The sequence below is a fragment of the Oryzias latipes genome, chromosome 8 (assembly GCF_053564925.1).
Source record: "Oryzias latipes strain Hd-rR chromosome 8, Olatipes_Hd-rR_3.1".
Lineage (NCBI taxonomy): Eukaryota > Metazoa > Chordata > Actinopteri > Beloniformes > Adrianichthyidae > Oryzias > Oryzias latipes.
The window spans coordinates 16,145,941-16,169,809 of NC_136244.1; the positions used below are offsets into that span (position 1 = coordinate 16,145,941).

General features: G+C 39.3%; 2 protein-coding genes and 1 non-coding gene across 5 annotated transcripts; 1 reads left to right on the top strand and 2 right to left on the bottom strand.

The window, feature by feature from the left end:
- Window positions 1-7,750: 7,750 nt before the first annotated feature.
- sdr42e2 (short chain dehydrogenase/reductase family 42E, member 2) lies at window positions 7,751-15,288 on the top strand. Of its 3 annotated transcripts, none has more exons than XM_011478204.4 (12): window positions 7,751-7,837; window positions 8,430-8,882; window positions 9,467-9,562; window positions 10,421-10,478; window positions 10,614-10,732; window positions 10,803-10,878; window positions 11,457-11,539; window positions 12,185-12,322; window positions 12,926-12,991; window positions 13,375-13,438; window positions 13,524-13,597; window positions 14,756-15,288. In XM_011478204.4, the coding sequence occupies exons 2-12, from the start codon at window positions 8,445-8,447 to the stop codon at window positions 14,975-14,977; spliced, it is 1,434 nt and encodes a 477-aa protein (XP_011476506.1). In that variant the 5' UTR covers window positions 7,751-7,837; window positions 8,430-8,444; the 3' UTR covers window positions 14,978-15,288. The 3 variants fall into 3 exon arrangements, with proteins under 3 accessions (XP_011476506.1, XP_078807714.1, XP_020560976.1); XM_078951588.1 differs by having other exon boundaries at window positions 7,754-7,853; XM_020705317.3 differs by lacking the exon at window positions 7,751-7,837 and adding an exon at window positions 7,880-8,019.
- A 282-nt stretch (window positions 15,289-15,570) lies between these two features.
- trnal-uag (transfer RNA leucine (anticodon UAG)) lies at window positions 15,571-15,652 on the bottom strand. The gene has a single exon. It is a non-coding gene; the product is annotated as a tRNA-Leu (tRNA).
- A 2,295-nt stretch (window positions 15,653-17,947) lies between these two features.
- Window positions 17,948-23,588, bottom strand: cdr2a (cerebellar degeneration-related protein 2a). Its single transcript, XM_004071672.5, has 7 exons — window positions 23,331-23,588; window positions 22,126-22,238; window positions 20,807-20,955; window positions 20,496-20,672; window positions 19,546-19,848; window positions 19,192-19,465; window positions 17,948-19,110 (listed from the first exon to the last, which is right to left on the bottom strand). Exons 1-7 carry the CDS (start codon window positions 23,407-23,409, stop codon window positions 18,853-18,855), a joined length of 1,353 nt encoding a protein of 450 aa, XP_004071720.1. The 5' UTR covers window positions 23,410-23,588; the 3' UTR covers window positions 17,948-18,852.
- Between the last annotated feature and the right edge of the window lie 281 nt (window positions 23,589-23,869).

Here is a 23,869-nt window from a genome sequence, read left to right on the forward strand (position 1 = left end):
ATAATCGTATTAGTGTGTACAAACAAGGGTTCTCTGCTTCATCTGTTGGATCAGCTTTGGTTTGTGCCAGGCTTTAAAACAAAGGAATAGGTTGTTCAGCTCCACTTTTTTTTTTTCTAGAAAGAAATGTTTTTATTTATTTCTTTTTTTTCTCCAACCAGAAGCAGCGTGGGTGACAGCAAATGCAGTGGCAAGAGGTTCCGCTGTTTGTCAACCCACATCTGCAAAATGCATGCTGGGCTCCTGTAATGACTGCTCACGGGTGTCACTGTGCCCAGAACGAATGATTTTAGTTCCAGCAGGCTGCCAAGTGTACTCAGAGGGAAACGTGGCTTTTAGGTATTCATGAAATGCTGCTCCTCAGGAGATGATTACATCTTCTGTCTCACCTGAGGAGCAACCAAAAAAAAAATCCCCCCAGAACAGAAAAACTGCCTACTTTTCACACTTAAATTTGTTGTGTCCCTTAGCGACTCTCCTTCCATGGTGTCCACTGCTCTGATTGGCCACATGGAAGCTTTTAATAATTTATTAAATATTTAGCAATAACCGAAGGGTTTAAACCTGAGCCTTTCAGAGAAGGTAATATGAGAATTGGGTCCAGGTTTTTGCAGTTAAGGGAAATTTGATCAGAGAAGCGAGTTAAAAGGCATTTTTTGCTTTGCCTGAAAAGACCCTCACTCCAAAAGTTGCAAATCATACAAATACCTATAACTGAAGAAACGAATCTCATCAAGGAATTTAGTTGACTTAACAGTTTTATCTTAAAATGGCTTTATATATGAAGGAAGGATCTGACAGAAAGCAGCCTTGCTTGAAATGTAATTGGCTGCATGATTACATTGATAGACAGTTCAAATGAATGAGGGAACACTTCTAACGATGTCTGCTACACATGAACTTGTTCCACTGATGACGCATCAATACTTTATTGGAGTTTTCTCCTGCTGAAAGGGTTCCGTTACAAAAAGGAATAGGGCTGATCTTAAATCTGAAAGGCAAATTGTTGAGGGAAGAAAAGCTCCGTGGGCGAAAATGTAGAATTGGCACAGCCTCATCAGTTTCATCCCTAATCATACTGGGATGTCAACAGCTGTAGACACACCACTGTGTGTCAGCTGTTCAAAATGAAGCACGCTTCTCTGACACCCCAGGCCTGCTTCGCTGTAGCTAACTTTAGCTGCCTTTACAGCTGATTGATCTTTACGTGGGCGATGGAGGCACAGCAGAGGATGCAGGGACGTTTCCTCCCAGACAGATCTCCGGCTTCTGGCTCGTCAGCATCCATCTTGCAGCAAACGTGCTGGTGAGACGAGAAGAAGCTGTTTGCAGAGCTCAGCACCACCAGGAGAGGCTCTGCCTCCAGTAATGATGGTTCCCTACAAAATTGAACTAAATCCAGGCAGATGCAGACAAGCTCATACAAATGAACCAGTTTCTTTTCTTTAATTGGACATTTATACGTGTCTTTATACGTATATAAAATATTACATATACATTTAAATAAACAATATAATAAAGAAACAAGTGAATTCTAAATGGGATTAATTATTGAACACTTTAAAAACTAGATTGAAAAACTGGTACCAGATTTTTAGTTAATTTTCTTTTTCATTAGGTATAGTTAAATTAGAACTTTATCTAAAATGCTTCTGATTTCAGAATTAAGGGAAATGATTCACAAACACACCAATGATGTCTCTTGCTTTTTGTGGCAGCTTTAAACCTTCATGTAATAACAGAGGTGGTTGAAACGATGAAGTTGGTGCCTTTAAGCAAAGGCTATCGATAATATAATTGCTCATGTACAGGAGCCATTAAAAAAAAATGTTTAGATTCCCCACAGTCTTCAGCCTTGCAACCTTTACCTTTCAAAAGAGGATTTTCTTCCGTGTTTCTGCAGGTTTGTAAAAAAAAACAAAACAAGAAAGAGGACCACTGAAAAAACCCTCATTGGTTCTCTTTTTTTCTGTCTGGAAAAATGCTGCTGAATGACATGTCAGGGTTTTAAAAGGTGTGGCTGCTGTTCATATTTCTAACCTTCATCTGATTCTACTGTAAAGACCTAATCCTTTGAGGAATCCAGCTCTCTGTGTACTTTTTTGTGTTTTACCTTTACCCCAGATGAGTCTGATCCCTCTGTCTGTCAGCAAGCAGCGGATATTACTGCTGACACACGTCCTTTCGAGTGTTCGCCACAGTCAAAGCAGCCTTTATTCATCAAACCCTGTGGTACCCTGAAGAGATGGTCAACCACGGAGTGTTTGCCGTGTTATTTTAACACTTGGAGCTGAATTCTCAGGGCCAGCAGCCTGAGCCTGTCGACCAGCGTTTGTTTCTGCGGGGCCTCTCTTGTTTGTTTTCACAAGGGTCTTAATGCCTATTTTGATATGCGTCTTGTGTTATTTTAGATGAGCCATTTGGGAACGTGGGGGTACATGTGAGAACAGTGTGTGTCTGTGTGAGGACAATGGAAAGAGTTGTGTGTGTGTTTGTGTGCAGCTTCATTTCCTCTGAAAATAGATCCTTTTATTAACCTGTTGTGAAGAACATAGACTTGTAGTTTTGTTTTCTACTGTCAACAATTCCACTCAAACATGAAAGTCGTTCATCTTTGTCAGGACAAAGTTAATGAAATTGTCATTTACTAAAGTTTGGAAATGGGATGAGTTTGATGATGGATGTGTTGAAAAAAAAGGTTGCTCTCTCCTCTACTTTTCTTTATCTTCCTTCTTGTTGCCATTCCTACTTCTTTGCATTCACTTAAGGGCATAGATGCAAGGAAATAAAATCTATTCAGAGACTTTAAAATGATTTTTAATTACACCTTGTGAACTCCTAAAGGGGGCCACACTGTGCTAACCACAGAGTTAGGAGTTTGCACTGTGGTTAGCACACACACCCTGGCTCCGATCCCAGCAAGGCCCCTTCTGTGTGAAGCTACATGTGCTTCCTCCAAGCGCTAACGCTAGCCCACCCCCCCCAGTGACTGTAAATGAGAACTGGACTGAGTGAGCCCTCCCTCCTCCCGTACCTGCCCTTTTCAAGAAGCTAAAATCCCATAGACTTTTATTGAAAAAACAAAAGCTTTTACTTTGTCATTCTATTTGTCAGAATAAACATTCTTGCTCTGATAATTTTTAACATGTTCCTAATAATCCTAATGTTTTTTCATGATATGTTTTCTGTAGTGCAACTTATAAATTGACCAGTCAGATGCCTCAATTAAGGTAAAGGGTCTCACGTTGAATCTTTAAATCGTTTGATTGACAGATTCTCCCGAACTTGATTTTAAGTGGTAGGGGTGTCGACGATTTGGACCAATCACTGCTTACTGACAATCTGAGTCCAAAATGGCGACTTAATTGCAACTGAATTTTATTAATGCCCAAAGTAAGTCATTTTTTATGGATGACATCACACGCTATCAGTCCACTTCTCCTTTACAGTCAATGGTTGCCACAGCAACCTATCTGCCTCCATCGAACCCAAACCTCCTCGCTCACATTGACTTACCTGTTGTCCTCCTTCACAACATCCATGAATCTCCTCAACTCTGTCTTGATCGCTCCAACTTCAGCATCCTTTTAACAAAATATTCACTGTTCCTCCTTTCAGCACATCCAAACCATCTTAATCTGCTTCCTTGCATTTATCCCCAAAATATTTAACATGAACTGTTCCTCTAAATTGTCCCTTAGTTGTTTGTGTCAGTCTGTGTGATAAACTGGCAAACCTTTTACGGTGTGCCCCACTCTTTGCCAGAAGTATCTGGGATAGGCTCCAGCACCCCCCGTAGCCCTGTACTGTCATCATAGATAAATAAAAATAAATTAGAAGAATATTCCAATAGGTTTTGAATTTTTTTATTAATTTGTTTTTATGTATTTATCATACACAGCAGCTGAACAAATGTATAGAAACTGAGATTGTCTTATGTTGGAGAGATTTTTCCTGATCCAGCCATGGTGGCTAGGTTGTTTTTGGACACACAAGACACTAATTTGAACAAATCCCTTCTACATGTGAGACTGAACTTTATAGCAATTGATTAATTATTTCAAATTTCCTTTTAAGTTTTAGATTGAATGTAAGACTGAGTAGAGTAAAGGGGGGAAGTTTAGGGGGACATGGAGAGAGGAAATGGACAGGAAATATTGTGGAAAAAGAACCGTTTTAGCATTTCTTGGTTTGTCAAATCAAGCAACTTTTTTACTTGCTTGCTCATTTTGATGATTTTTCTCTGAAATGTGATGACTTTTCAGTAAAATTCCATTAAAAACTTTGGAGAATGCATATTCAGCCACTGTAATTCAAACCTGTAAGTCACCAAAGATAAAAAGAAATATCCTAAATAATTGACATACTTCAAAGAATACAGGAAATGTAATTAGTGTGAACAAGAAAAAAGGGCTTTGTAATTATGTGACGTCTCATCTTTCCCATCCTCCCACAGGTTTTGAAGATCTCTAACCAAAACCTACGAGAGTATCAGTCTTCAACAGACGCTCTGCAAAGATGTGGGCGAAGACAGCAATCTCACTTCTCTGGAGAGCATGAATATTTAGCATTCCACCCAGCATTTGTTGACATTTGTAAAACAAAAAATGAATTTGTCTGTCTGTCTTCTCTTCGCTTTTTTCTCCCTTTGCCTTCTCACTTTTTTTGTCGCTTCAGCACCACATCTCAGTTGCTGACTGTAGATGGAGGCATGCTGGGGATGCAGCAGCAAAGAAGATATACATTTCTTTCTGTACCAGAGGATTTAAATTGTGTTTTCTCTATAAATGGGGGATATAACGGCACGGATCAGAGGAGAGCTGATGGTTCCTGTCAGGGATAAATGGAGTGTGCTGCAGTCACTGCATTTCTCCCCTTCTTGCATGTGCAACTCCATTGCGTCTTTCCTTGTTGTTTTTAGATCTGCTTTGTCAGCTGTAGATAAATCAGATAAACGCTGAGGTTATAGTTCAGTCCATTCTTTTCCATCCTCTCCCACTCCTTCGCTTTGAGCCATCAGGTCCATCAGGGCAGCTTCTTTGGCTGATTGTGTTCTGAAGGATGGATTAAAAGATGCTTTGCCAAATATTGATTGCCTGCAAGCCTCTGACCCGAACAAGAGCAGACCTAAAGTGAAATATGTGACACGGTCAGTGCTGCTGTTCAGTCATATGAGGTCTTCTTTTTTGAGGTCTGAAGACCAGAAATCAGTGGACCGAACCTTTATCTGATGCTTCTCCAATTAATTATCACTTCTAACCATCCTAATCTCTTTTCCCATTATTAAGAAGGCAGAGTTCCTTCAGTTTGAACTGCCGGAAAGGCTTTTACTTCTCTCTCACTCGACCTTGAAGCAGCAGTGCTGGCATCATCAGTGCCCCACGCCTCCTGTTTCCTCGGAGGAATTCAGCGCTTGTCCTCCTGAAATTATAGACTCTGAAATGTATGTCTGCCACATGATCACAAGGGCATTATTTTATGTGAGATTTAATAAATTATAAAAGTAGAACTAATCAAATTAAATAGAGAGCATGGATGTGAGGTTATTTTAAGTGAAAAATGCTGTGTCATGTGTGTTGAAGCTTGAGAATTCCATATACCTGATGACGTGTAATGTGTCTCAATGTTCAAATATAGCATAAAGGGTAGTGCCATTTAGGGAAAGGAGATAAAAGGAAATGAAGAATCCAGATGTGAGGTCAGCATTTTCAGCTGGTTTACTCAAAATAGACAAAAATGAAGAGCAAAGAGCAGTGGAAAAAGCTGATGCATGAAGAGATCCAGTCATCCATCTCCCAGTTGCCACCACACCAACAGACAGTGGAGAGAACATGGGGCTCTTCACCACAGACAGACAGCGGTGGATTTGTGGCAAAATCGCAAACCTTGAGTTATGAGGAGACTTTTTTACCCTCGGTTGGCTTGGTAAACAACCTTAAACATGTTTTGTAAAACATTGGCTTCCAAAATACATAGCATGTGTTGTTCTATCAACTTGAGCATTGATCTTAAAATTGTCATCTGCTTTTGAGCCATAGAAAACGAAATAGCCCATCCCTTTTTAGACAAGAACTGTGCCTTCAGAACAGCAGCTAAATAAAGCTCTCATCCCTCACCATTATCTCTCGATATTCATATCTGAATGGCCTAAAAAGATTCCCAAGTGCAACCTTGCACAGCCTTTTATAATCTTAAGCAATTAATCTGGCAGCTGCAGTTTCAACTCCTGCTAAACAATTTCTGCTGTTATCTGGCGCCCCCTGCTGGTTAAAACACTTCACATTGGCTGTAAGTGGGGTTCCCACTGGTTTGCAATTAACCTCCTAACTGTTTAAGATTTTATTTTTTTAAACCCAGTTTGAAGGAGCAGTTCTGGAACTGTTATTAATCATTTAAGCATTAAAATATATATAGAAATGATAAAAATAAATAATAAAAGGCTCCTCATCACACATTGCATGAACCCAATATTTGATCATCCCAGCAATCTGATGCGAGACGAAGCAGTATCATACATATAAAGGTGATGAAAGTACGAATCAGGAAAAGCCAGTTTGAGAGGTGTGTGCGTCTTCCTGTCATGGCCGCAGAAAATCGGTCTGGGTGACGGCTCCCTGCGGCCTGTGATCCAGGGGCATCTGAGGCAACATTCAATGAGAGCGTAACTTTACGCGTATAAAGCACACAGTGTTGAAATAACAAAGAAGCAGCAGAAAGATCTGGCCCAAGCAAGGCAGATCTTGTCAAATGATTCAATTAAGATACCGGTACATTTCTCTTTCTCAGGACAGGTTTCTCTTAGCTTAAGGATGCTTTAGATTTTTTTTAAAAATCAACAGGACAGTTGTTTTTGCAAAGGTGTTCACCCAAACTCAGAAAACAAGACATTATTTTTCCAAAAACTAAACATTTTCACCACCTTTCCTGGGAGGTCAGGTCAACCTTCTCCTCTCTGTCATGACATGCAGAACTGTCAGATGTCAGCTCAGGTTTGGGAGCTTGTTTGACATCAGGTAAATAAAACATGAAGACTCTATTTCTGTCCTCTCCAGAAATGTAGTCTTCTACATGTGAGAGCTGCTGCAACTCACCTTGAGAATTTTCAAAATATTCAGCAGCACACAGGGGTAAAAGAACAGCTTTAAAAGTGTTTTTTATAAGTTTGAAGTCATTTACAGAGCATTTTTCTTGTTTTCTAAGCAAAACAAATGTGTGAAAAATCGTTTTCATCTTTGTTCTTGAACTGTTTTTTTCAGGTTTTAAAAGTAAATGTTGATTTCTAATAGTCCTTTAGGAGCATAAGCGTTTAATAAACTGTTAATAAAGATATATTTGGGAAACACAACAAGGGGAAAGAGAAGTCCTCTGGAATTTTATCATGGTGCACAGGTTTCAGTAATATGCCTGTAGTTGTCACACATTTATGAATCTTTAGAGGATTAAAAATCCTGCATTGAAATAATTGAGTAAAATTACAACTTTATCGCTTTTTTACACACAAAAAATGGGCCTTTTGCTATCCTTATTTCCATTTTTGTAGATTGTAGCGTTGAATCCAAGGCTGTGTCAGGAAGACCCGGTTACAGAAACTAATGTCACAAACCTGATAGTAACAATCTAGATTCTACCACACAAAAACAGCCAGTCAGATAGTTTAAATGATAACTATAATGTTCAGACTTTATGGAGACTATGATGACATACATCAATATTTGAGTAATAGTATAAATATCTGCACGTTTCCACTTGGAGCAGGCATTCGCTGAGTGCCGTCAGTCCACTTGATGCTGGAAACTGGATCCTTGGTGGAACCTGCACACATCACCCAGGCATTACGGTAGGAATGTATGTAGGTGAGTCTGCAGGTGACTGACAGGCAGGTGAGAGGGGTGGAGCTCCACGGGGGAGCAGTGAAGCTTGGTTTGCAAGTCTTCATTCAACAGCCGGCACAGAAATGGCTATGAGGAGACAAGGAGAATCAGAAATAAACCAGGATTGATAAAGGAATTAAACTTTACGGTGAGTTCACTAGCTTTACAGGGGTCAGGAAAGAAGGTTGGGTTATTTGTATTTGTTCTCACCAATAGTTTGTTTAGCCTGGAAAATAAAGTCAGCTGTAGTTTTACTACATTTAATGGGAGAAGCCAAAAATTCAGAGTTGTCATATTGGTATTTCTGATGTCAAATCTCACGCATAGATGTTTTTTTCTTGACTAATATAAAATACAAGTTTGAGTAAAGTATGAAGAAATGCAAAACATTTTCTCCATGGGCTCTTCACCTCCTCCAGGTTTAAGTTAAAACATATATATTTGTGTAAAAGACCTTTTTCAGATGAAAATCATAAAAAAGGCATTATCGGTTAATGTAAATAGATCTGACTTTCTTTGCACTGAAACAATCAATAATAGATCTTCTCCTGTTTTTAGCTCATTTCGACACATATGGAGGTGTATAGCCCCAACATGGGTGAGAGCGGAGCCTGTCTGTGTCAGGTGAAGCAGCTCCCCTGCCCCAGCGTCCCCCTTTCCTGTTTGCAAGCAGGTGGAAACCACAGGAACAACCTGCCCCAGCTCACTTGCAGGCTTTCCGTGAACGGCGTGGCCTCTGCGCTGACCCCCGGCCCAACGCCGGCCATCCGTAACAGGGTGAGCGCAGCCACAGCAGGAACCTGGACCAGCTCGGAGTGTATGGCCTCCACACTGGGAGAGGATGGAGCAGCACCCCGGGGTGTTTCCAAAGGGAAGGTTTTGGTGACAGGAGGAGGGGGCTACTTTGGATTCAGGTTGGGAAGAGACCTGGCCAGTCAGGGTTTCACTGTCATCCTTCTGGACATTTGCAAGCCTTCCTGTGACATTCCTGATGGAGCAACTTTTTATCAGGTAGAGCACAACAGAAATTTACGATTAAGACTTTCGCTCTTTATTTGTTGTCATTTTTCATATCTGTTTCCCTGGTAACTACTGGTTGAAGATACTCCTACAAGGATTTTTGGCAATAATTTAAAATAAAATATATAATTTAAATTTGTATTTTGGTGCTTTGCTGTATGAATCAGAGCATTTCTTAAAGGTGAAGATCCAGAGGAAGACTGTCAAATCTCAATGGAGTTTGAAGGAAAAAAAATCTAGATTTGAATGATCTTGATGCAGTAAACCTGCTGGTTTTAGTGGTGCAGCTGGGTGCAGACGTGTAAATCAGCTCTAGTATTACGCCTCTCAGGTCGGCTGCTGGTTGGAAACAGACACAGGTGAGTGATCTGTCTCAGAGCAGCAGCTGCTGGCTGGGTCACAGCAGGTGGAGACATGAGTCGGGTTTCACCTGCACGCTCGATGCAGCTCATCCTAATTATAAATGTCCTTTCATTGGTCTTTTATTGAGTCACATGCTGCCCCACTTCTCTCACTGATAATAATCATTCTGGGAAAGCCTTTTTATTGTTCTGATTTTGGTTTATTTTTTATAGAGTGACATTCGGGACTATGCCTCCCTCTATAAAATATGTGAAGGGGTGGAATGCGTCTTCCACACAGCGGCTTATGGCATGTCTGGACCAGAGCAGGTGACTGTCCTTTATGTGTTTGTCTCTCTTTTTTTTTTTTTTTTTGCTCTGGTTGTTCTTCAAAACCCTAACAGGCCGAATGATGGACCACTCCAATATTAGGCAAATTTCTCTGAGCCTAAACAAACACAGCAGAGCAGTGATGGTTCATTCAAATGTCTTTTTGGGATCTTAAATAAGCACAGCTAGGAAAAGCTTCCATCATTTTCCAGGTGTTTGTTTTAAAATTTAAATGTGAGTTTGTAATGGTATAAGTGCCTTCACAAGCAATAATATAAATAAAATGGACAGCTACAAAACATGTTTTTATTTGTCTGACTTATATATACATGTCATAGTCAGACAGTACAACATCAAGCAGAATACAAATAAGCTATCGATGAAAAATGATGGATAGGAAAATCATACATGCAAATGTCTAAAAATTCAAATATTTTTAAGAATATAAGGATTTAGAAAAGCTTTTTCTCATTACCTATCCAAATTTGTTATAATCTGAACCAATAATGTTCAAAAATCCACTATTCTTCTTTGTTTTTGTTAGTTTTTTAATGTAACTTTGCAAAAATAATTCCATAGTTTACGTCTCAATGAATATTGATTATTTTCAAATTCTGAGAGTTAAAGTGAGTTTTCACCTCATTTATCAGTTTAATCCCTAAAATGTCCTCAAATTCTTTCTAAAACTCCCCCGTTTAGCAATCAGTAATTATTCTGTCAGCTTTTCACTTCCAAGATACTGAACTGGTTTCACAGGCACGTGTGAAGGAAGCTGTTGTGATGGTATATCTCATAGCACAGCGGCTGAACCATTGCATATAAAAACGGTGACATGCTTGTTTTGCGTTTGGCTTCCAGCTGAAAAGGGAACAGGTGGAGTCTGTCAATGTCGGCGGCACCAACAATGTCATCATTGGTAAGAATGCATGCAGCACCTCAACTGTAGCGTCATAAGAGTTTAGCAGTATTCACATTTCATGGGCTATATTGTGATATTTTACTGTATGTGTTGATTCCCATTGTTGATTGCAACAATCTACTCTCTATTCAGTGTGTAAAGAGCGGAGCATCCCCAGACTGGTGTACACCAGCACCACCAATGTTGTGTTTGCTGGGAGAGCTGTTACTGATGGTGATGAAGCTTCAGTGCCATACGTGCCCAACGATTTGGTCAGTGTCATTGTGGAGCATCTCACATTAGCTGCCGCTTGTGTTGAAAATGTGCGTCTTTGTGCTGCAGCACATCGATCACTATTCCAGAACCAAAGCGATTGCGGAGCAGATGGTCCTCTTGGCCAATGGATCCCTCCTGACAGGTACGAATGGATCAGCAGCTCGATCTGAGCTGAAGAGCTGGAATCCAGAGGAGATTACAATCCAAGTTTGTTTGAGTGAAAACAGTTGGCAGATGTTACCATGGAGACACAGCTTGCAACCTAATCACCGGTTTAATTTAGTGCGCCATAAAAAAGGCATTATTGTTGAACAACAATTACCATAGCCTCCCATCTACAACAGATACATCTTTACTTCTTTCTTTTTTGTCTGTAACGTCTCGCCTCTCTCTGAAGTGTCACCTGATATCCTATCAGTCACATACATTTAATCAAGCTTAAAGCACGGAGGTGTCCCATTATATACTGCATGCTGAAGTTCATGTATCTGCTGCAAGAGGAAACTTTTTCCATTAGCCTGGCCAGAAAGACGTGGCGTATAAACGCCTCTGCAGCTGCAGAACATTTGGTTTTTACATTACATAGTAGGAAACAAACAGCAATACATTTAAGAAGTGGGATTTTGTAATACACCTCAAGCAGAGCTGCAAAAGTGTGCATGCGTTTTTGCAAACAAATGCTAAAAAAATGGACTTCCTTGTTTTTTTTTGTCTGTAAAGGTGGAGGGAGGCTGCAGACCTGCGTCCTGCGTCCCTGTGGCATCTATGGACCAGGGGAATGGAGGCATCTTCACAGAGTGATAGTAAGCAGACAGACGTGACTTTAAGATGGCAGTGGAACCCTTAAATTCAGGGACACTAGAAGTGGTGTTCATCTTAAAGGATCTCTCACGGAAGGTATTACCGTTTAAAGTATTAGCATTATTAATGAGGCTCTCAGAGCTTCCATTACAGTACTCTTTCTCCCTGAGGGTTTCCTCTGACGAAGTTTCTATTGTGTTCTGTGGAGGAAGAAAAAAATGATGCTATTTACAGCTTCTATGCCTAGAAGGATGATGCGGAATTATTATGAGGACAGCCTTAAGCTTTATGTGGACAGGAGGAGAATCTGGTTTTTAGGAACATTTCTGTATTTATCTCTGGCTTTTATCAATCACCAAAAAGCAGAAAGTAATCATTCAGATCTTTGATATAAATCTAGTTCAAGTTAACATCTACTTTTAGCTGCGAAAACAAACAAAAAAAAAATTGTCTTCATAATAAATAAAAAGAACCAAGTTAAAAATGATTAAACAATTAAATATGGGATATTTTTGTTTCTTTAGTTATCTTTTAAATTTTATATGAAAGAGCAAAATTCTGGGTTTTGTGTTCAGATGTCTGCTTCACACAAACACAGAACTTTTTGTATGAATCGTCAGTAAAAAGGGACTCTGTTGTTTGCTCAGATGAATGTGAAGCGTCGCCTGTTCAGCTTCAGGTTTGGGGACCCCAACGCCAAGATGAACTGGGTTCATGTGGATAACCTGGTGCTGGCCCACAGGCTGGCAGCAGAAGCCCTCACCATTAAAAGGAGCTGCATCGCTGTGAGTCGCACCGCACAGACTGAAGAGTCGTAACACAGAAAAATGGTTCTGAGTCCCAAATTTAAAATTCAAATTCACATTTGAAGATTTATTTGCATTTAGATCTGAGTATCATCATCTAATCTACATTTTTACGAGGACTCCAAGGTTTATCATAAAAGTCCTGAACAACAGAGGGATGAAAAAAGTTACTTTCAGATTTTCTTATTTGGAAATCATTTTAATTTACTCAAGATGAAAATAATTAAAAACTACATATGAAGCTTCACAAACTCATAACAATAGATAAACGTTTCAATTGACAGTGAATTTTATTGGCCACTGCTGCTCAGACGGATCCTTAAGTAATGAGACTGGTTCGGGTTCAGAACCCTGAGGAACACCGTGATTTTGGTCTGTAGAGCAGACATTGACATGACCAAATGAAAACCTGACATGTAAATATGACTTCAAACAGATCAAAGGAGCCAAACATTCAAGTCTTTGCTGAAAAATCTAGTCTCACAGAGAAATAATGACAGATTCATGAACAAAATCCATGAATTTATAGACACTGTTGTCTTTCTTTGAAATGAAATGCGACCTGTTGTGTTGTCGTTGCAGAGTGGACAGACGTATTTCATTAACGATGGAGTTTCAGTCAATTTGTTTGACTGGCTGACACCTTTGGTGAGTTGAAGTGAATAGGCCAAGCCACCCTCCACTGTCATCCGAACAACTGTAAGCGTTCTACACCTTAGTTCATTTCTTAAATTACAATTATTACAATTTATAAATACGAGAGAACGTCTGCAAATATATTGCTTTAAACCACAAGAACCCAGAACAAATTTTCCTAAAATTGAAAATCGACAGAACACCTTTTGATGTTTTTCTGTTGCTCTGATGTCATCATGGGTTCTTATGGGTAAATTTAACTTGCATGATGATGCAAAATGTGCAGTTTTGTAGAAAATAAGATACATTTGTAAGTTTAGTTGAGTAAAAAACAATGAAAATGGGAAAAAAAAAGCTGCAGGCAGATGTTATAAATGTTTCCTCTCTGCTGACAGTTTGAAAAGCTGGGCTACAGCAGACCGTTGATACATCTGCCGTTTTCACTCGTCTATTCAGCAGGTAGCTCATCCCTTTCTCTTTTGTTCAATACATTTCCTGTAATCCATGAATGCTGAGGCTAACTTCACTTTCCTCTTTTTTTCAGCCATCATGGTTGAGTATTTACACCTGATTCTGAGACCGGTGATAGAAGTTCCTCTCCTTTTCACCAGAAGTGAGGTGGGTATGGCGGTGACGATAACCAGGGACGCGCTCACATCGTCAGCCCCGCATTCTGTAATAATCATCAGATAGTTGAAGCAGACAGGTCAGAGCTGATGAGCCTCTCATCTTTCAGTCAGGAGTTCTCCTTGTGCTGGAAATTCAGTCAGTGATACTGAAGTGCTGCAGAACCAGTCTCCCCTGAAAGCCTCCTTTGGAAATATCTCCTGCAGGCTGCTTGCATTCCGAGGTTTCATTTTTGCAAAGCATTCTTGCAACATCTTTTACCTGATAAATGAAGCTTAAACTTTTTTTTTTAGCTGCTGATTTTGGAATACTGTTTTTTTCTTGTGATAAACAGGTTAATTTGTCTCTTAGTTTCAAGAAAACAAGATAAAAAGCTACATTCCTTCTTGTGTTATCACTAGAAAAACAGGCTTTGTTGTCGTAAAAACAGGATGACAGGCAGAATTTATCACAAGGATGCAAGCCCCTTGAAAGTGATTGTGCTGACCTCTATCTATGTCTACAAAAGCCTTAAAAAAATAAAAAGGAAATTTAGTGGGATAACATTTTCATTAACGTGCCTGCTCTCAGTCTGAAGGAGTCTTCCTCACAGCCTGGCAGGCCCTCATGAATGTGTGATGAAGCAGAAACCAAAGCCGAGCGTCGTGGTTCTCTGCCCGTGCCTCATTCTCTCAGACATCTGCTGGCTGGGAGATCAATGATTGTCGCGTGAATAAAATATAAACTGCTGTGGGTCAGAACAGGAAGTCCATAATGGAGTTTACAGGAAGTGACCTCAGCACAGCAGGGGTTGCTAGTGAGTTCTTGTCTGACACTCTGAAGCATGTGAGTGATGGGATGTTCCGGATGCCTTCTCAGTGAATGATGGGAATTCTTGTTCCTCCACTCCCACAAGTTTGTCCTCAGTTCATGAAAAAAAGATAGACGTGCCACAGGTTAAGCGACTGGAGGGCTATCAGTTGAGATGACAGTCAAGTCCAACAGGCTGAGCAGGACGTTAGAACTCAAACCGTCACTTTTTGGGAGTCACACAGCAAAATAAGGTGTAAAAGTCTGAAACAACTTTGAAAAATGAAGAACAGACAACTGAAATGAACTCTTCTGATATTGTTGACAGTTTACCAACAAATATTTCATCATCTCCTGCAGGCCAGGAACATCACAGTGAACCACACCTTCAAAATCGACAAGGCCCGCAGAGAGCTGGGCTTCTGCCCGAAGCCCTACAACCTGGGAGACTGTGTGGAGCACTACCTGAAGAGCCAGCAGACTCCCCCCAACTCAGCCTCCCAGCTGCCCCAGTACCTCCTGCTGCTGATGGGGATCTTCACATTGGCACTTCTGTGTTTCTTAGCTTTTCAAAGCAACTAAAATATTTAGCATACACGATAGAAGCAAAGACTGTTGGACCCTTTTTTTCAGAACTTGTTTTGTTTTCTCTTGTGAAGGGGCTCTGTTGATAGACAGCAGACCAATAAACAGTTGAAGAAGTGACAGCTTTTTATTTATTTTATTTAATGAAGTTAAGTTATGTTATTAGTATTTCTAGTATTTACTGAATAATTTAATGTGCTTAAGGATTGCTTCTAGAATTTGTGAAAATGTGAATACTAAACCTCAACAATATTAAGAACAAATAAAGTAACAATTTTGTATACATTTAAAAATAAAAGCATAAGAAATATATGTGATTGCCATTTCTTTGTGTAACTTCACTATTTAAAAACACATTTGTTGAGAAATATAGCATTTCTGTCTGAATTACCTCTTAGTTGTTTTTTTATTTGATTCCACAAGAGGGCGAGCTTGAGCCATGAAACGAATTTTCATGTTGGATCTTCTCAAAAGGAGGCACGTTGTGAAGTTACATGACGTTGTGTAAATAATGTGAACCATTGCCTTTTACTAAATTTAAAGTTCACATTTTGCTATAAATTTTTGGTCTGCAATGAAAATGTGACATCTGGCAGCGGTGGGATTCGAACCCACGCCATCGAAATGACTGGAGCCTAAATCCAGCGCCTTAGACCACTCGGCCACGCTACCACATGACAAAAGCTCGACACGTAGACGTTCTTTGAAATCAAGGTTACTTGTTTTTGTCACCCTTGAATTGTTTTTAAGCATTTTAATCAATAAATATGAAATTGGCTGTAAATTCTTAAAATTATTTGTTACAAACTTTTTATCTCCTAATTTTTATTAAAGCAATGAATATGATTGTTCAATTATAACTTGACGTTAGACGCACATAACTGCTGATGACATCTATAATCTCTGTATTTGTTTGTGCCAATTTCCATGACTGGCCTAATTTGACACAGACATGGGCCGACTGCTTAGTGGACTCTGTCTGAGATTTGGGTAAGTCTGCTTTGTTCCTTTCAGATGTGTGTGTGCCTTGGCTTTGGCATATCTAGGGCAAATTCAATCTAAATTCCCAAAATTTGAAGGAAAGGGAAAAACATGCAAGTGGCCTAACTATTTATTTTTGACCCAAATACACTGAGAAACAAAAGTTTTAGTAACCCAACTATATCATATTTTTCTTTTGGGGCTTTATGTTTTTGTTTTCCTTAATAACACAATTTAATAAAATCAAAACAAAAAAATCTAAATACTTATGAAGATACTTTGAAAATTAACCACTCAAAGAAAGTGTTTGCTGTTTGAACAAACTACTGGATGTGGTCAGCCTGTGACGCTGGTGGTGTGGTGGAGCTGCAGGTCATCAGGTCATCAGGTCATCCCGATTGTTGGGTCTGGTGTCTCCCATCTTTCTTCCAGACAGCAGCCCATAGAATTTCTATGGGTTACAGATCAGGTGTGTTTGCCAGCCAATCAAGGTTATCAAACCAGCTCTCAGTACTTTTGGCACTAACCTTCGCTGGAAAATAAAATAAGCATCTTTAGTGGATCCAACTTGTCAGTAGAGGCAATCGGGCTCTAGAACTTTCTGGTTGAAGACTGCAGTTACTGTGGACTTAGAAAAAACACTGTGGACCAACAACAGAAGAGGACATGACGCTTCTAACACTCCACTCTTCCTCCAGATTCACATTCATTTCCAAATAAAATTCTAAATTTAATTTTGTCAAGAAAGTTTGGACATTGAGCAATAACCCAGTTCTTTTTCTTCTTAGCCCAGCAATTCTGACTGATTCGGGATCTGCTTGACACAAGGGATGCAACATCTTTAGTTAAGGCCGATAACCTCAGTCCCCTTCTTGTGATGCACCCCCAACTTGAATGGATTTTGCTTGATATTTTTTTGTTTCCTAACACACTTTTTCTTAACACTTAATAATCAATAGTGCTGTTATCAATCATGCTTGGCAGCAGCACTCTGTGAACAACCACCTTGCTTCCCCTGTATGTAAAGGATGTTGATGACTATCTTCTAGATATTTCTCTGGGCTGCTAGCCCACACTAAGAAAAACTCACTCAGAGACTCAGAAAATCTTTTGATCCAGTACAAAATATTTTCACAATATTACTTTTTTTTTTACTTCATCTGTGGCCTTTAGTCATTATAATTTCAAGACACACAGACTTTAATTAATTTTAGTCTACCTGATAAAATATAAAACACAAGTTTTTTGACTGACAAAAATATTGAACTTTTTACAATTTACTAAGTTTTGTTTTTTTAGATGTAAGTGAATAAAAAACACAAGCAACCAAAGTGACCTTAATTAAAACAAAACTAACCCTAAATTTGTACCTTCATATACCTGAAAAACATCAAACTTAAGTATATAGTGTGTTATGGGACGTAAACAAACATTTAAAAAATATTACTAAACTTGTTATGATTGTAATCTGTAGAATGCGTGGACGGCAGTGTTGAATTGTCTCATGCCAGCACATGCACACATGCAGTCTGGGCTGTGACTGGAAATAGAAAATCTCTCAAAAGCATCTCCTGGCCCATATCCTCACTGCCAATAAATGCTTTGTTACATTTCTAAGGTTAGATTGAGTCATCTGAAATGTATCAAAGCAGAAATCCATGTCGCACACACATTCGTGTGGAATTTGTCAAATCATGTTTTCCCTTTCATTTCTTTTTGGAGATTTAAGGAAATTTGTGGTTCAAATATTTGTAAAAAAAACACACACACACAAACAAACAAGTCTAGCAGTACTTTCTATACAATGAAGTTGTTTCTTTTCAGAACTTTAGACTGGCTTTCAGTCACTAATACTTTAATCTGGTTTCATTGCAACCCTTTTTAAAACCCATGACACAATTGTAATGCCAGTCAAGAAATAACCAACTAGTGTCAAAAAAGGCTCCAAGAGATAAATGTTTGATTTAACCGACAGACACATTGAGATACCAGAATAGATTTTATTAGTCATATTAAAATTTGAAAAGGTTTAGAGAAAAATAAACACTTTTAAACAGCATTTTCTAGATGCCAAAAATGTTAAAACAACGTATTTTTTTCATTTTATGTGCACAGTATTACAAATATAATCATAGACACAATTCTTTTGTTCAGCTAGGCTCTAAACACTTTGTTAGTACACATTACTAAGTTCATATAACATTATGAGAACTGCTTAAATAGAACATTTTTTTCATTTTTTATAAACTCTGTTGAACACATTCATAAACTTTTGTAACTACATACACGTATGACAGAGCATCAATTCAAGTTGAAAAATAAGCTTTAAACTTCAGCCTACAAAGATAATAAATTAGATTCTTTTGTACTTACATTTTGTTAATAAATACACAAAAAAGGATTTAACACACAAAAGGGCGGATGAGTGATCTGGTGCATGTCTTCTTTTCTAATTACCTACAATAGCCCCTCAACTGTTCAGTCAACACTTTTCCACTTAAATCACACTAGCTAATAACAAATTAAGCCAATTTCTCAACTTTAAAAAATATATGCTTTGGAGTTTTGCAGTATTACACATTTTTAGAAATCCATAAATACTATCATGTATTGAAATTCCACATACATCTAAACAATGCCAACTTAAGTGGTCATATAGTCAAAATGATATAAACTCTGAAAGGAGGTAACTCTGGACACTGAAGTTTTAGATATGCAGTAAAATGAATCACATTTAAGGAGTTTTGCATACAAAGTTTCAGCAGGATGAAACAAAACCAACAGTGCAAACTAACAGATGTGTCTTAAATGCAACACCAAAAAGAATAGCTGACATTCTGAAGAGTTTAACTGCATTATTTAACTTGTTCAACGGAAGAAAAGAGAATAAATTACGAGGAATTGCTGATTGGACACTGGCTCTCACTGAGGTCATCTTTGGTCTTCTGGATGCAAGTGAAGATCTCCTGGAAGAGAGCCTTATACTCAGGTAGACGGTGGTCTTCAGGAACAGGGGTCAGATCGGAGGAGGAGCCGGAAAGACGGCGGCTTCCCCGAACGCTCGCAGAGGGACTGCCGGATGTCTGGACCTCTTTATGACTGAGCCCTTCCGTTTGCTGACACTGCTGCAGGAGCTCATCGTACTTCACCTGGATGGAGAAGCACATGCTCCAAGATTGGCACCACCAAAGGGAAATTCTCCAAATGAAGAGAAGTTAGAGGTGACTCACCTGCAGTGCGCTGTACTGAGCATCCACCTCATTGAGCAAAGAAATGCCTCTCTGTTTTACAGCTTCTGCACGCCGAATGCACATCTGCTCGTGACCCCGGCGAATTTCATCCGCGTTTGTTGCTCTTAAAATGCTGTCACTGTGGCGCCTTTGTCTGCCGACGGAGCTCGTCTCCTCTGCCTTTTCTCCTGTCTCACTCTGGTTTGGACACGGCCTTTCCTCTGAGGCAAAGAAAATGGTTTCAGGCATCAGCAGCTCTTCAGGTCTTCTAACACTGTGAAACAAAAAGAACACATTAAAGATCAGCATCACTAAATGGGGTTGTTTCACTTCTTAGGTATAATTGTCTCCAACCTTTTGTTGCAGTCAGCCCGCCACAGAAGCCGGAGCTGTTCCACCTCCTCCTCCAGCTCTCTCTGCCTGGTCTGACAGCCGGCAAGCAGGACCAACCGATGCTCAAGGTTTGAGTTCTCCCTGGATGTCAACTCGATCTCCTGCTCCGCCGCCTCCCTGCGGCTCCGCTCGGCAGATATCTGCCTCTGGAGAGTTTGGATCGAGCGCTGAAGAGTTTGGTTCTCCACCTCCAGGTTATCCTCTTTGTCTTTCTCACAGAGGAAGTTCCTCGCTGACCAGAGTCCCTCCATGTGAGCTGGATACCTAAGGCAAAAAAAAATCCAGACAATTTACAGTTTCGATGGGATCGATTTTGGAGTTTTTGGGGTATATTTTTAAGGTGACAGCTTCTTCGCCAACAAACACCAATTACTTTTTGGTATTACAGCTTTATTTTTGACATCTAAATTCCCCTAAGAAACTTAGTATATGAATTTATGAAAAGTTTTCCTTTAACACATTTCAGAGCGCCCGTTTGAGAACATTTAATCCGTGCAAACATTTAGTGCAACAGACAACATGATATGCAGCAGTCTGAAGGAGCAGTCTGGTGCGTGATGTATTAGCACACTGCTGACAATGGTGAAGATTAACTTCCCCGTCCTGTGGATTATGTCTAAACTAAGTACGTTGTTCTAAATGACCTGTAGATGTCAATTCAGCAAACAAGGGCTGAGGGTGTTATGGGTTGGCTAAAGATCATTACAGGAATTCACTGCTGGATGTCAGATTCTGTTCATGGGCAGAAATGTTTTAACTCATCTTTTTCGTCCTCCATATTGCCAAACCCAAACACTGACGGAAATGACAACAGAATACCACAGAATTTCCCTTTTTGAAATAGCTTTTGCATCACATCCTAGAGATAAAGCTGAAACATTGTACAGAAATGTGTCAGTAACAATCTCTACCAGTCCTGATGTAAATCATACAGCTCCTTGAGGCAGGAAACACTCTGTGCTCCAAGACTGCGCCGCTGCTCCGCCAGCTCTCGCTTCCTCCGCTCTTCCTGGGCAGTTTTCAACTCCTCTATCTGTGCCTGCAGGTCCTCCATGTAGGTTTGAAGGTCCCCAATAGTTTCTGTAAGACTTTAGATGGAGAATAGGAAAAGGAACAATATAACAATGGGATACACTTTGTATATAAACATGCAGGTTTAGAATTGACTGTCAGGGCAGGTTGTTGTGCAAAAGTTGCATTTACAGTTCGTTCACAGGCTAACCTTTGGATCTTGTGTTGGGCCAGGCGGTTGTCCTGCACTATTCTCTGGTTGCTTTGCTCCAGATCTCTGGCTGCACTGTCTAGCTGCTCATACACTTTGGAATGATGGTCGTTCATCTGACGCAGCAGGTCCACCTGTTTGGTCAGGTACTGCCATGCAAAGGAAAACAGAGTTATTTATTTATTTACAAATGTTTGTTTCATTGCTTTACCATTTAGAGATGTGATTCTATGGACTCAGAATTAAGATGGACATTTCTTAACTTTTAAACATAAGAGTGCAAAATGGAATAAACATATCGCACTTTTTGAAAACCATCCCTATAGTACCCCCGGCCTCTAAGATGATTATATTTACAAAAAAAAAGTTACATTCGATTTTTTTTTATCTTATATATGTTATGCGCATAAGATAATGACTTCCGTGTGCATGAAAAATGTTCAGGATCAGATGCAACACAACTGTCTAGTAAAGCTGATTAAACTCAGAATCAAAGTTAGATATGAAAAGGACTAATTCACAATCTCCATGTCATGTTTACTCAGAAAAACATGGCTCTGTACCACACTGTTGGTTCACATGGAAGAACAAAGAGCTCTAACAGCTTTTAACCAACTTTAAATAAGGTGATTGGTTATTTGCATCACTGTGGGCATTTGCTGATCTGATTTTATTTGGACAACATTGAGTAAGTCAATCAAATAGAGTGGGGATCAGAGGACGACAGCTGTAAAAGTGTAAATAAATATAGAATTAATAGTTTTCCCAAATATCGAGACAGATAAATATCAAGTTTTTTCTAATTTTTACCTTTACAACAAATACATCACATATTGACAACTTAAACTGCCAGGTCGGCCACCACAGAGTCCTGTTTGTGCTACGCTCACAATTACTCCTGGACTTGAGTTTTTCCGGTGTCAGGCAGTACAAGTGGGTCTGGGGTCACTGAGAATTTTTGGGATTAACATATTAAGCTTCATAAATCCTCACGCCACACTCTCACTACCGTAAGCAAACTAAGGTTCTTATCTTTGCTGGTCGGTTGAGTGATGTGTCCTCCAGCTCAGACAGATCATTGCTGTCTGCACATGCTAAAATCCAGTGACGTGAAAAATCTGTATTGCTTTAGGGCTTTAGAATGTTTTGTCTGAATAGTCAGAACGCTCCCAAAAATAAATGCAAATGTCCAGACTTTTCTTGATTATTTTTCTATTTTCCTATACTGACCCAAAGACAGGTGGGATCGTAAATATACTTAACACATGTTTTTTTTTTTACTACATCAACTTTAAAGCTGTCTTTGAAAGATGCATCACCTCTATCTCCTGCAGCTGCTCCTGGTTGGTTGAATGCATGTGTTGCAGGGCCTGCTCCAGCTCATGGTTCCTGTCAAGGAGAGTTTTCCCCAGCTCTGCTGCCAAGTGTAAGTCTGCAGAATAAAGCATGTAAACACGCTGTTGTAAACACTTGCCACCAACAGATAAGGCCAGAACAACCAGAAACACACCATTGATTGTATAATACTATTAGTGTTCGCCTCTACTGGATCACAAAGGAATAGAAAAACCTCATGTGATCATTACTTCTGGGGAATTCTTTCAAGGTCTTAAGTCTTTTCTCGAAACAGTGTTCTAACAATGTTCCAAGGGGCTGAATTTTGTAAGAATACAAAATAAAAGCAAACAATGATCCTAGGTTCAACTCAAACATGTAATCTTTTTGTCTGAGCTTTATATCCCTATCTAGATTCAGCAGTCTGAACATTCAACATCCTACTTTTATCCATCTACAAAAGGAATGCTACAGGAAACATTGCTCATTTGGTAAAACATTTGGAGCTCATTTGGAGTGTATTAAAGTCAAAGAGCTAATAACAAAAATTCTAAAAATGGTAAAATGTTAAACAGATAGGAAATTAAAACATCAGCCAAGAAAAAATAGCTTGAACTAATTTGATTTAAAACAAAAACCTGCAAGAAATTCTGTCAGTAGGGAAGCAAAATGTAAACATTTTGAATCCTTTTTCAGAGATTTATAGAAGGGAAATCAATATGGCAAAAAAAGGAAATTTTATTTTGAAAGAACAAAACACTTTAATATTTTTTAAAAGGTAATTTGTGCTTAATTCAAACAACATAAGTTTAAATAAGCAACATTAAAGTCATTCCGCTCAAATTTAATTTGAGTTTCAATTTTTAGAAACTTGTTTTGATATGATTTTGTGTTCAGAGCAGTTCATTACCACAAACAAGATGAAAAATACTTAATTTAAGAAAACTTAAGTGTATGAACTGTCGCTCCCACCCATCAGCTTCTATTGCGTGATCCGTATAATTCTGTCAAAAAAGTCCACTACAATATCAATTCACACGGTTTCTACTTCAACCTAGAATTTATTGAGTTCAAACAAAATGTAAAGTTAACAGAAGAGCATTAATGACTAGGGTGTCGCATTATCCCCCAGACCGGGGGTCCTAGTACAAAGTTTCAGGGCGCGTCCGTTACAGCGAGCGGCTCTCACCGTGTTCGAGCTCCTGAGGGTTGTACCAAGACTCCTTGCTCTTCTCAAATTCTTCCTCCAGAATCATGTCGGTCAACATTATCAGACAGAACGAGCCACGATCTAAACACTGGTATGAAAACACAATACTGTGTCACTGAAGCAGCGTAAACTTGTCCGCCGTCTCCGTCAAGCAGCTGGGAAACGTAAACTGCATCCTGCATCCTGCATGTGAGGGGCTTTAAATATCGCTCACAGCGACGTGGCAAATCCGCACTAACACCCCGCATCCTGTAGGAGGCAGAGCTACCCAATGACGAATAAAAACATAGAAAAAGGAAAGTTTTACTTAAAAAAAAACTATTTTAAAATTACATTTAATCAATAAATATCACAATATTTATTGATAGCCGTTGTGTATCAAAAACAACGTTTTCGTTTTTGTTTCCTGTTTAAAATGACTTACATTTATTTAAACCAATTATAGAGCAGCAAGCGGAAGGAATTGTTTCTTTTAGCCAATCATGTATTTGTTTTTAAGACGAAGCCCCGCCCCGAAA